At 33.2% G+C, this 12,942-nt stretch overlaps 1 protein-coding gene across 1 annotated transcript in view; it reads left to right on the top strand.

Annotated features, from left to right (window-relative positions):
- LOC129235206 (probable ubiquitin carboxyl-terminal hydrolase FAF-X) overlaps nt 1-10,138 on the top strand; it is a gene marked incomplete in the record, with an annotated part of 111,185 nt that extends 101,047 nt beyond the window's left edge. Inside the window, 1 exon segment of the mRNA XM_054868913.1 lies at nt 8,929-10,138. Within this exon segment, the coding sequence (XP_054724888.1) occupies nt 8,929-9,579 (651 nt within the window).
- Between the last annotated feature and the right edge of the window lie 2,804 nt (nt 10,139-12,942).

Genomic DNA, 12,942 nt, shown 5'->3' with positions numbered 1-12,942 from the left:
TGCCAGCAATATATTTCTTGTACTCAAGTGTAGAAAATTTAATTCTAAATATGATTAAAAGAATTCGAAGGAACAGCAGTTTTATTTTTTTATGAGTTTTTGAAAACACCTTTATTTTGTATTTTTCCGTGGGTTTTATTTATTTTTTTTCTAAACTCATCTTGCGAAAAGTATAAAAACCTCTTTTCTAAAATTTTAAGTATGTACGAATTCCGATCAAATGTAAATCAGAATTATATTTTTCAATCCATTGCATCAACCAAAAAATCTATATAAATAGAATGAAGAATATGTGTGTATGTTTATATGTTCCCTATACAAATCCAGTTTTCGTCGGGGCTGGACCAAATTTGGCAGGAAGGTACTTGGGCACCCAAGAAGGAACGTATGGGGGGTTTTCAAACGCCAAGAAAGTAGCAAATGGTTTGAATTTTCATTTTAAGACCCGAAAATGGCATTAAATGGCTTTTTCTACCCAAAATAATTATCTGACCAGTTCAATTTTGGGGCCATTCGAAGCCCGCCAAAAATACCCAAAAGGTTCATTCATTTCCTTCAAATTGCCAAAAAAAAGGCTGTAAAATCACCAGGAAAATATTAAAAAGCATCATTAAGCCTTGTGTGATCTCATTTTAAATTAACGTGAAAACAACTCAGAAGGTTGCCACATTTTTTTCTCGACTGTGTCTAAAAAAAAAATTTGTTTTTATTTTGAGTTTAAAATTTTCCCTTTTGATTATTATTTGGCGATTTATCTTTTTTCTTTTGGATTTTAGGTGTTGCATTTAATTTATTCAGGAATTTTCGATTTGACATTTTCTTTCTTCAAGAATGATTATTTTGACGGGAAATTCATTTTTTTTCCCCTCCCTAATTGAAGCCTGATTGTTGAACATGCATCACTTGACAGAACTTTTATTTTTGAGGTAGACCATGCAAAGCTGGGCAATGTAGCTAGTTATCTATATAAATAAAACAAAGAATACATATATGTGTGTGTGTGTGTATATATATACGAGGGCTGTTTTTTTATCAACTTCCGATGTGGTATAAAAATAAAACTAGTGAGAGTAGTTAAATAAATTTATTATCAAAAGTTAGGTACATTATTAGTTACTTTTCAACATAATCGCCATTTAAATTGAGGCATTTTTCATGCCTGGGTACAAGCTTCTTAATACCTTCTTCATAGAAGTTTTCTGCCAGTGATTTGAGATGGGTTTTCACGGCGTTTTTTGTGACCTAACTTGTCAGTTACGATAGTGTATAGGGCTGACCTTGAAATCTCAAGAAACTGATTGGATAGGTTCGTAATCATAAACCTGCTATTGCTTCTTACAGTTTGGTCAACTCGATCAACGAGGTCTTTGTTTGTGACCAACTTTCGTCCTTGGCCCCTTCATTTGTTGACGGTTTCATAGTTCTATTCTTTTTTTTTTTTTTTTTTGAATGATTAAACAACGTAATTTAATTTCTTTTAACTATGTTTAGTGTACCTAAATTCATACATTATTACAATATTACTGAAATCTTAGTTATACGCTCAATTTAAAAAAAAAAAAAAAAAAATCAATTGATTATTAAACAGTCTCTTTGTTTTTCTTCCTTCTTTTTTTTGGCTATTGTTCTTTCTTTCATCATACAGCAGTCAAAAAAGGAGAAGCATAACTACACCCTATACAGATTGTACGTAGTACGATGCAAAAGTTCGGGGACAAGCTGTATAAAATCTTACCCAGAATAGTTCACATTACCGAAGCACATCCACCTTCAAAAGGTCGCCTTAAGGGACTATGTACTTCTGCCAGTGTTCATATAACTTTTGGAAACACTCCTGGAAGTCATTTTTCGCTACCTTCTATGATGCAGCTTCATCTTCTCCTGACAGAAAAAAGCCACGTCTATGCAAATATTTTTTTGCTGGGAACAGGTAAAAGTCACACGGAGCTTAAGTCCGATGAAACGTTATGTAATTTGTTTGTCATATCAGAGTATTGACCAATCGAACCGTGCATCCTCAACATGAAAGTTGCCTTCTTCCCCACGATGAAGTTAAAGCAGCAGCGCAAGAGGCCTTACAGGAATTTGCGAAAAATGTCTTCCAGGAGTGCTTCTAAAAGCTATAGGAACGTTGGCAGAAGTGCATAATCGTTCAAGGTGACTATTTTGTAGATAGATATATGCTTCGGTAATGTGAACTATTCAGGGTAAGGTTTTATACAACTTGACCTCGAACTTTTAGATCATACTACGTACGTATTAGTTTTCAATTTACTATTTCATAACGTTTTTGAGTGACGCAAGTTTACGCGCATGAAGACATCACAAGAGAATTTGTGATAATTAACTGAGGAAGCGTTCAAAATGGATATTTGGTTATCTATATATTCTTGGGTACATATGTATGTACAGATGTGCCGAAAAAACTTGTGAAGTATAAATTTGGTAATAGTAAAATAGAAATTTAGGTCGAAATCTGTTTTTTTTTTCTTTGTGATTACAATTCTTTATTCATAGAAAGGAAGTAAAGTGAAATGAATCAATGATCCTTTAAATCCCTGGCAATCTTATCAATTTATTTCTGTTTGATTTTTTTTTTTTTTTTTTTGCCAACGGCATCGGCAATCGGCCATTTGGAGGAAACAATCGGTCAACAATTGGCATCGGCCCATCGGCCAAAAAATGCCATCGGTCGATCCCTATAAATTACCTCCCATTAACCCGGGCTAAAGCAGAAATACATGAAATACACCACCAGCTCAGTCATTTCCAGCCGAGGACTGCAGTTTCGTGCTTATTAGCACTCATGACTGAGCTGGCGGTGCATTTCATGTATTTCTGCTTTAGCCGGCCAATGGGCGGTAATTTACTGAGTATACTATGCCTTGCCTTCAATCTTCGAGTTGAGCCAAACCATTGCTTTGGTCACTCATCTTGTCTGTGCTAATTCTGTATTAGCTACCAGTTTGTTTGGCACTCTTGGCTTCCTTAAGAGGTTTTCCATCTCCAGCTCAGTCACTTTCCTATGCTGGGCTGATGAGTGCTAATAAGCACGAAACTGCAGTCCTCGGCTGGAAATGACTGAGCTGGCGGTGTATTTCATGTATTCCTGCTTTAGCCCTGGCTAATGGGCGTTAATTTACTGAGTATATTTAACCCATATATGAAGAGATCACTTCTTTAGTGAAGGCAAACAATTATTCTCAATCAGTTCTTTCTGTTTTGAAAATAGGCAAATAATTTTCTAAGTTATCTAAATTGTATTTACCCATTTTTTATTTTATTATTCTTAGTGAAAAATTTGGTCGTGCAACTGCCAACCTTTTGCAATATTTTTTCTTCTGTAATTAAAGCCCGATTGCTGAACAGGCGTCACTTGACATAACTTATAGTTTTGAGGTAGACCGTGCAAAGCCAATCCTTTTTCTATAGTGTCCTTCCCTTTTATACAATTTTTATATACCAGATTGCAAAGTTTTTGTTGCCCTCATGGATAAAAAGGAGAGGGACATGTGTAGAGTCGCACACACTCTTTAACACATGTAGCATCATCAAGCCGTTGTCCTCCTAGTTTGTCCTCAGTTTCAATAAGAGAACATATGCCACCTGCTCAATTATTGACTATTCTACATTGTAGAAATAAAATAATAAATGCCGTTGTGGCATTAATCTGCAAATTTTGTGCTATAAAACGTTGTTTATTTTCTGTTATTCACATTCCAGACTGAGTCCATAACAGTGATGAAACTAAAATCTCTGGATGTCATAACCGGGCTGTTGGTATATTGCTTGTAGTTCTGCATTAGTCCTGGCTTAAGGGCAATAACTTACTGATTATTGCTTAATTATCTTTAATATAAAACATTCAGGGAAACCTATGTTCTTTGCTCTTAGAATGACCATTGTGTAAACTCATATATAAGTTATTAATGTGTATGTTTATGTTAACTTGGGTGGAAAAAAAATGAAATCCAAAGTGTTTCTCAATATTGAATGTTTTAATTCTTAAAATTTCGTTTTCAGTTTTAAAGTGTAGAAATAATAAAATAATGCATCATGTGTAAGAGTGTAAGAATATTTTTTTTATTTATTTTGGTTTTGTTTTAGCATGTGTGTACATAGTGTTAACTCTTTGTCTATGAATGAATGCCTAAACTCCATCTAATTCCCTTACATCATAAAAAAAAATGTCCTACAAATTTTTGATCTTCCATTTCAAAAAATTTTTTCTCTAGAGTCGCCAATCACCTCTATTAAAAAAAGATTCTAAAATTGCTTTTAAGGACCTAAATTTCTAAAAATTTTTGGGAGAACACTCCCGGCCTCAAGCTTAACTCATCCTTCATCAGGATCTGCGATAAAGATTTCAAATTGATAGCCAACAAATTAGCCGAATCTTAAGTCTTAGCCTAATCCCAAAAGTGTTAGTCAAAGACTTAAATTTAATAAATTTATGAATTTTTAAATTTTTTTCTGAAAACTTCAATCCAAAAGCAAAGGAATAATTTTAGATAATATGCTTTGCAAGTGCTTATATGCAGCATGCACTTAAGTTTACTAAACACTTAACAACAATGCATAACATTAAATTCTTTTTTTTTTTTTTGCAGAATTTAATAATAATTTTGAGGATTGTGTAGAAAACTTTTTTTTTTTTTTTTTTTTTTTTTTGAAACTTCTGAGAATTTTCTTATTGCCAAATCAGAGTTAAGTTTACAATATTATATTTGGTGCTGTGGGGAATGCTTAGGGCAGACCCTGCTTCGGTTTGTCAAACGGGGGGGGGGGGGGGCATAAATAAAAGTTTATCCGGCCATGATTACCTGTTTAAAAAAAAAATATGCACCAGTAAACTAGATTACAACATCTGATGATGAAATACAATTGATATATGAAGATAATATAAAGTCCAACATTTTGTAAGTATCATTATATATGTACACTACACACATTAAAAAATATTAATCATAACCTGATTTTTGTCTTGATATTTTTTCCATATTGTTCCCTTGATTTTTTTTTTTCCCCTAAGCCTCTACAGAGTCTAAAGCTATAAACAAAATAAAAGTAAAAATTGGAATCAACTTATTGATGGGCCAAAATGCCAGATTCAATCAGTGAAATTTTGAAGAATATTATAACTTTCATCTTAAAGAAAAGCTTCGAAACTTTTTTACACCAACAATAGTGATTGTGATATGTCTTTTTATTTGTATTCTTCAGGGTTCGTACGCTCCAAGAAAACCAGGGAAAGCTATAATTGTCAGAGAAAATGACATAGTTAAAAATGTCAGGGAAAAGTCAGAGAATTTTCCAATTCCCCCCTCCCCCCCCCCCCCATTTTTTTCCAATTTTTCCCATGTAATTTTTTAACATGAGATCTAATCTTCGTTTTTATCTATGTGTCCTGAAAAAAATTGTAAAAATTTTGAGGTAAAATGACGCTGGCAATAAAAAAGTGGTGACCCAAAAGAACTTTCGCAGTCGCCATATTTGGCCCTCATGAGTTCCCCAGACAAAAACTTCCTTGCGTGAATAGGAATTATGCACAAATTCAGCAGGGGAGAAGACAATTTACTGCTTCTGAAGCACAAGCCTTAGGATGAGAGGGTCGATTGATTAAAATCGTTTTTTGTTTTTCGGAAAGTCTTTTCAGCTGCACCCGTAACATAGTCGCCATGTTTGGTCATTCACAAGATGAAAGTAGAGACGATGCCTAAATGTTTAAGTTTCCGTAAACAAAGTAGAATTGGATGTTTTCTTCAGCGGCAAACTAATGAAAATGACTCAAAATGTGCTGCAAATTGTTTTTTTTTTTTTTACTGAATTGTAGTTTTGTGAAGATTTATTATTTTTAAATTGTTTTCATGCTACAAATTCAGAAAACTAATTCTGAATTGTTGGCGTAGCCCCCATATTTGGTCATTCCCAAGGTGGAAGTACACAAGACTTTAAGTGGCTAAGTTTCCGAAAACGGCATTAGCTGTTTATTGCAATGCAAACTATTGAAAACAACGCAAAATGTTCCTTTTTTCCAGATAAATCATAATTATTTTCTTCAGAACATTTTTTTATTCTAATTGATTTAGATGCTTTTGTGCTAAAAACTGACTATTTTGTCTTAATTGTAGTTTTTTAAAGATTATTAATTATTTATAACTACATTTATGTTACACATTCAGAGATCTACCTATTATCTTACATTCTTCACTTAGTCGCCATATTTGGTTGTTTGCAAGATAGAAGTACGGTATTTTCGGGAGTAAGAGCTGCACACGGTGTAAGTGCCGCACCTTCCATAAGCAAGCACCCAACATTAAAAAACTTAAAAGCACAATCAGTAGTAAAGAAAGCTAGATTAAATGTAAATAAATATTTTTTTGTTTCTTGTTAGTATTTTTAATTATCGATGAAGAAATATTTTTTTAAATCCCCATTTTGCACTTTTTGCCTTCGACATCCCTCAATTCGCCATCACTTGATGGTTAATTTATCCGATTTCCAGCTGCAAACGCATCTCTCATCAATGCCTAATTCCCTGGCAGCTAGACGATTTCCGATTGCTTCTGCACTTATTAACTTAAACTTAAAGGCTGTAGTATAACTTTTCAATTGCTAAGGAGCCACTTCAACAGCAATTTTGTGAAAAAATTCTGTAAAAAAAAGATAAGCCAAAAACGCACGAACGACAGCAAAAGATGCAACGCGACGTTGTGTGTAAAGAATAAAATTAAGAGCTAAGAGACAAATTTTCAATTATGTTGCTTGACCGAGCAACCCACTTTTGTGAGGGGGGATGGTAAATTCCCTTTACAAAACTAGACATCCATCCCCCTCCCTTACTAGTACTTTGGCTGCCTCCTCTTCCTGACCCCTTCGCTCCAACGCGATAAGGCTTGCTCGCCCACATGGATCAGCAATCCTCTCCTCAGTGAAACATGTGCAATCACTGACTCACCTTCCCTCCCCTCTCTTTGCTTTACTTGCCACCCAAGGTCAAAGGATTTCCTCACCCCTTCGTGGGATGTTTATCTCAATGTAATCTATTGAAAGTAACATAAAATGTGCAACTAATTATGAATGTTTAAAAACTAATTATTTTCTTGAAAAGGAAAATTTTAATCAAGCATCCTTTAATATGTGAAAGAAAAAAAAAGATGATTATTGACATCAGTCTATGATCGGCAGATGTTGATTTCTGTTATTATGCATTATATGGTATGCCAATCAATGCAACAAGTTAATTATATTTGTACTGAAAAATAGCTTTGTATTTTGCTCAATATGTTTTGTGTCATATGCTAATAAGAAACTAAAAAGAAGTTTTGTGAACCAAAAGCAGATGCTAAAAGATTGCTGCTCAATTACAGCAAAACGCTAACATTGCGCACGACACTTGGCATTGAAGAAACGCTGAAATAAGTTGAACGTACTTTGCATTCAACAAGTAGTAAATTAATGAAAACAATTTGAACAAAATGTAAAATAATAATAAATAATTTTGAGAGAAAAACATGGAAAGAAATCTCGTTTTTTTTTTTTTTAAATCTAAGGGGAAAAGTTTTAGTTCTTATGCATTGCTACTTTAAACAGTTTTAATTATTTTGAAAATATTGTTATTTAAACTTAATTTTGAATGAAGCGAGTAACCTGGAATTTTCTAAAAGACAACCTGGAAATGTCGGGGAATTTTTTTTAACCACAAGTGTATGTATGAACCCTGGTCTTAGTTTTTAATATTATATCTGTTTTCAGTTTGTCACTGATTAAGAATTTAAATGATTGATTTCAAAAGATACAGTTAGAATAAATGAAATTCTGAAATGAAATTTTGATTCTTTCAAATTACATTTGCCGTCATTAGTTTCTATTGGGAAATTGTTTTTAAAGCCCTTTTTTTTGCTCCTCTTTTTCATTTGGGCTATTTATTTTGCATTTTTATTATTAGGATTATGAGAGGTGTAATTCATAATTTTACTTATTGCTTTCGTATTGTTTTCTCAGAGGTGCCCACCCCAAATAAAAGCAAGGTTGCACCCACCTAAATATTGCAAAGCCCCCCAAATCAAGAATTTCCCCCCAAAAAGTTAAAATACCCCTCAAAACAACCACCTCTAAAAACTTCAAAGGCACAGCCTGCGCCATGACCCCTCTTAGGTGGGCACCCCTGGTTTTCTTGTTCTTTTTTTTTTACATTTTATTCTCAAACTTAATTTTATGAAATATCATGTTTTCATTGTCACAAATTTCAACTGGGAAGAATCTTAAAAGTTAAAATTACTGTCCCATGACACTTAACAAATTGACACAAGAAATTTTATAATATATTATTAAGTCACAATACACGCACATAGTTCCACACTAAAATGCTAGTTTTATTTTGAGCTAAGTATTTTAAAGAATGCATCATAAGAACTATGAAAAAATACTCTGCTGAAGCTGAAAGGTAACTAGGGGCACAAAAACCCAATAATGGCATTGTAGGCTCATTTAATGAATGAATTTCACTTTCCTAAATAAGCAACATTTTTTTTTTTCTTCTTCTTCTTATGTATAACCCTTTTTTTTTTCTTTTTTTAAAATATGTTTTGTAGCATTATTTTGAAACTCACTCTTTTTGAAGTTTTATAATATGAAGAATTTTGCTGATTGATTGTATTCAAGTCAAACACTAATCCCCCTCCCCCTCTCCTCAATTTTTCACTTAGTTTTCAGGTATTTTTTCATGAACTCGCAATTATCCCTGCTTGCATATATTCTTTATTGTCAATAGTAGCACGTAAATTCTATGTTCTTCCTGTGATAATTAATGAATTCTTAATTTTTTTTCTTCTTAAGTATTTATTTCTTAATATTCTTTCTACAAAATGCTGTTTCTGTTATGTAAAAAATGCAGATTGTATTATCGATTTTCAACACTTGTAACAGGATGCAGAAGATCAAGATATGTCAGAAGATGGTGAAAGCCCTCCACCTGAGGACAAAACACAATCATGGCAAGCGAATAGTCCTAGCATTCCTCAACATCCTAGTCCTCCACCACCAGCACCATCAGATGATGCTAGTAGTTCTTCGAAACAGCCTGCCCAAGAAATCCCTGTTGTGCCCTCAGAACTTATCGTAGAAGAACCTTTAGGACCTACTTTTATGTCGCCAAATAACGGCAGCTCTTCTGACACTCAACATACTACTTCCGATTCTGCTTCAAGCTCCATCACGACAACTGTATCCCCTACAAATGTGTTGTTAAATGAAGAACTCACTAAATCTCAAACGGCAAAACAAGAGGTTCCTGTGTTCTGGTCACAAGAAGTAGTTCCAACGACTACGAAAGTACAGGAGGAAGACGAGGAAGAGGAGGAGGAAGTAGATGAAAGGGAAGTTGGAAGGCCGACTTCGGTGCGATCTACTAGAATGCGAAGTATAAATAGTACAGAGGAGAGGAGGCGTGCACGTGACCGTAATACAGAAGCAGTAGTAGATCATAATACGGAAGCAATGTACCAGTTTGAAGGGTCTGGTGTGAAATGCCAAAGAAAGGGTCAAAACATAGGTGGTATGTTTAGGAGACGCAAGTAAAAAGTGTAACTGCCTTCATTTTCTGGATCTTTTTATAGTTTCGGAAGAAAATATTCTCTGTGAAAATGACATTCAACAATGCAATTCCTTGAATGAATTGTTTTGAATTTCGCTTTCGAACTTCTCATGATTTGAAAAAAAAGTAACAGAATAAAAGCTCATCAGGCATACTCGAATTTTTGTGTATATTGTTTATTTAATTATGCCAAGATGAACATTTATAATACCATGTGAATTGTAGATAGTTTTTTAATTGAAGCTTTTTATTAGTTGTTATATGAATTTTTTCATATTGAGTTGTTTTCGGAAAGCTTGTATATTTGTTGTAAAATCAAATTAGCGTGGTCTACTTCAATGATCAAAAGAAAAATGACAATTTGCATTGATCTTTTTGTTAAATAACTTTCGTAGTAACGTATTGAAATTTTAAGGACAATAATAGCATTTTGCTAATTTTAACTGTACTGTGGCTGGATCACTTTCCTGTTTGTGCTGAACTGCTTGATCATTTGTCATCAGTTTTGTTTCATAATTGAAAATAAAAAGTTCTGAAATATTATCCTGCACTAAAATCATTACATACAATTTTTTTTATGTTCCTTAACAGAAGTAGTGTTCAACTTTTTGAAAAAGTAGGAAAATTTTAACATTTTCAGTTTGCTGTTAAATTAATTACATCAAAATATGGCTTTGTAATTCAGCTAAAGATATTTTTAGTAATCTGGCTAGTTAATTGATCATTTATTACATAAGAACATGTGATATCTTTTATTATTGACTTATATTTCTAATAAATAACTTTTTTTTTTTCAATTTGAAATACTTAATTAAATATTTACTGAAATGGTTTGCAGAACTTTTGGTTTAACCTGAACTAAAAGTTCTCAATGCTTAAAGAGTTTTAATCTATTCCAACAGAAAAAAAGGAGTTCATCTGCATCAGTTTTTACCCTTATTTTTTAATATTCATATAAAAAACTGAGCAGTCTCTGCAATATTGTGTAATTTAATTGTATTATTGAAATAAAGAATAATTTTAATACTGAGTTTTCGAAAAAATCTGCTGTGTACCGCTTCTTTTTACTTACTTAATTCTTTAAAATTATGATTACAACAAACAAAACAAATTTCGGCAAATTTCTTAGTTACCATATTTTTGTTGTAACTGAAGCTTTCAAAGGGAAAAAGCTATAAACATTCAGAATAATATATTTATATAAGAATATCTTTTGGTTGTTTTAGATCTTTTACCTAAGCAAATAGTAATCCTTCCTCCTTAACATTGTCTTCTCTTTAAATATGCCTCTCTTTATTTTTCTGTGACTCCAATGTGTAAATGTGTTTTTTATAATTGATCATTTTTATAAAATTTTGCTGCTAGAACTTTTTTGCTTAAACTTAAAATGTGAAAGTCATGGCCTCAAACTGAAGTTGCATGTCAGCAAAGCATTATACTGAAATATCTGGCCAAATTTCCTCGAAACAAATTGAGTAATTGAGTAAATATGTTATATAGTCACCAATTCTACTGTCCTCTGTTTATCACTATCCCTCAGAACTTTATGTTTTATATGATCCATTTGAATGGTATCTTGCATGCAATTCTGTGAAGTTTGGAATTTTTACTTTTTTCTTCTGTTTTAGTCTTTTTAAAAATTCATTTCAATAATGTTATGTTGTATATTCTTTTATGGTACTTCCTACCCCCCTCCCCTTCCCAACACTTGCTGTATATATGTGTTTGATATTTTTTATTATTCCCTGTAAAATTATTCCTTTTAGTTAAGTTTTTTCCCCCTTTTTCTCTTTTAGATACCTTGTTGCTAAGTACTGATTTTTTATTATTAATACTTTTTTCAGCTTTTTTTTTGGGGGGGGGGGTGCTCAAAAATTTACGTATATACAGAAATAATATCTGTAGAAACAAAAGTTCATCCAAAATTTAAATGAGCCTACTTTTCTGCACATTAGCTTAGACTTAGTGCCTCTTGTCACCATAAGTTTTAGACTCCCTATGAACCCTATCTTAGATATATATTTCTTTTTATTAGTTAAAACCAGGAAGGAGCGCATTAAAAAGGGGCCTTTAGCCCCCCCCCCCCCACCTGCCCTATGACAAAGCAGGACTTAAGGCAAGCATGACATTTTCAAACTTTCAACAGGGTTGGATGGAATTCAAGTCAAGGGTAACTCAACACCTACAGTGAAGCACCGCATAAACAAAATTACGCGCCAAAACTTAACAACTACCCCAATTTCCGATTTATCTCAAAAGCAAAGCAAAGAATGAAAATTGAAAATTATTTTAAAAGCCTTACTTAAAATAATTACAAACATTTATTTGCTAACAAACACAAAATTGCAACAGTTAAAAAAAGTTTAAATCATCACAATTTTCTTGTCATTTTCCAACAATTAAAATCATGCAAATTACGCAGACAGTTTAAAGCGATTTATGTTTCTTTTTGTTGCAATTATAAAGCTATTTTTATTCACAAAAAAAATCAGCCCCCATGGAACGATTGGAGCCAAAATTGAACCAACGCCTGTTTACATATAGATTGACATTTATTCCAAAAATCATCCAGAACGTAGCATTACTTCTTGAGATATGGCACTCACATTAGAAAATAAAAAACGTTCGATTGTGCCACCCCCTTTTCAGCCATTGATGCCAAAATGGAATCGGCTCTTATACCCTCTAAGGGCTACTTGTCGATAAATTTTTGTTTGATTCCGTTCATTATTTCTTGAGATACAGCAGTCACAATTGACGACAAAAAACGTTCTATAGCTCAACCCCCCTGTGAGCTATTGATACCAAAACGAAACCAGCACCTGTATCTGTTAAGGGCAACATATGGACCAAATTTTCTTTGATTCCGCCTGTTACTTCTTGGGAAATAGCAGGCATGCATAACTCGAAAAACGTCCCATTGCTCCACACCCTTGCCCCCTCTTGGAGGAATTCGCACCAAAAACCAATGGGCACAAGTTCACATTGGGGCACACATGTGTACCAAATTTCGTTCGATTTCATGTGGTAGTTTTTGCAGTAGAGCGGCCACAAAAACTGGTCACACAAACACACGGAAACAGACCTTTTCCAAAAATGGTCGAAATGGACTCGGCACACCTCAAAACGTTTAAATCCGTCAAAATTCAAAAATTGGTACGAATCCAATACTTTCTTTTATATATTGGATATAGAAGAAAGTAATAAAACGTTAAGAATCGAAGTGGTTATATATTTATAAACGAAAGCAAAGCGTTGTTTAGACATACTGTGTATGAACTTCCTGCTTTCAGTGATGCTAAAGGGATGAAAGTTCATTCACAAAACCTATGTTTAGTGACAATGAA

Source organism: Uloborus diversus, chromosome 2, assembly GCF_026930045.1.
Source record: "Uloborus diversus isolate 005 chromosome 2, Udiv.v.3.1, whole genome shotgun sequence".
Taxonomy (NCBI): Eukaryota; Metazoa; Arthropoda; class Arachnida; order Araneae; family Uloboridae; genus Uloborus; species Uloborus diversus.
The sequence above is the reverse complement of the archived record's forward strand: the minus strand, read 5'-3'. Positions and strand labels throughout refer to the sequence as shown.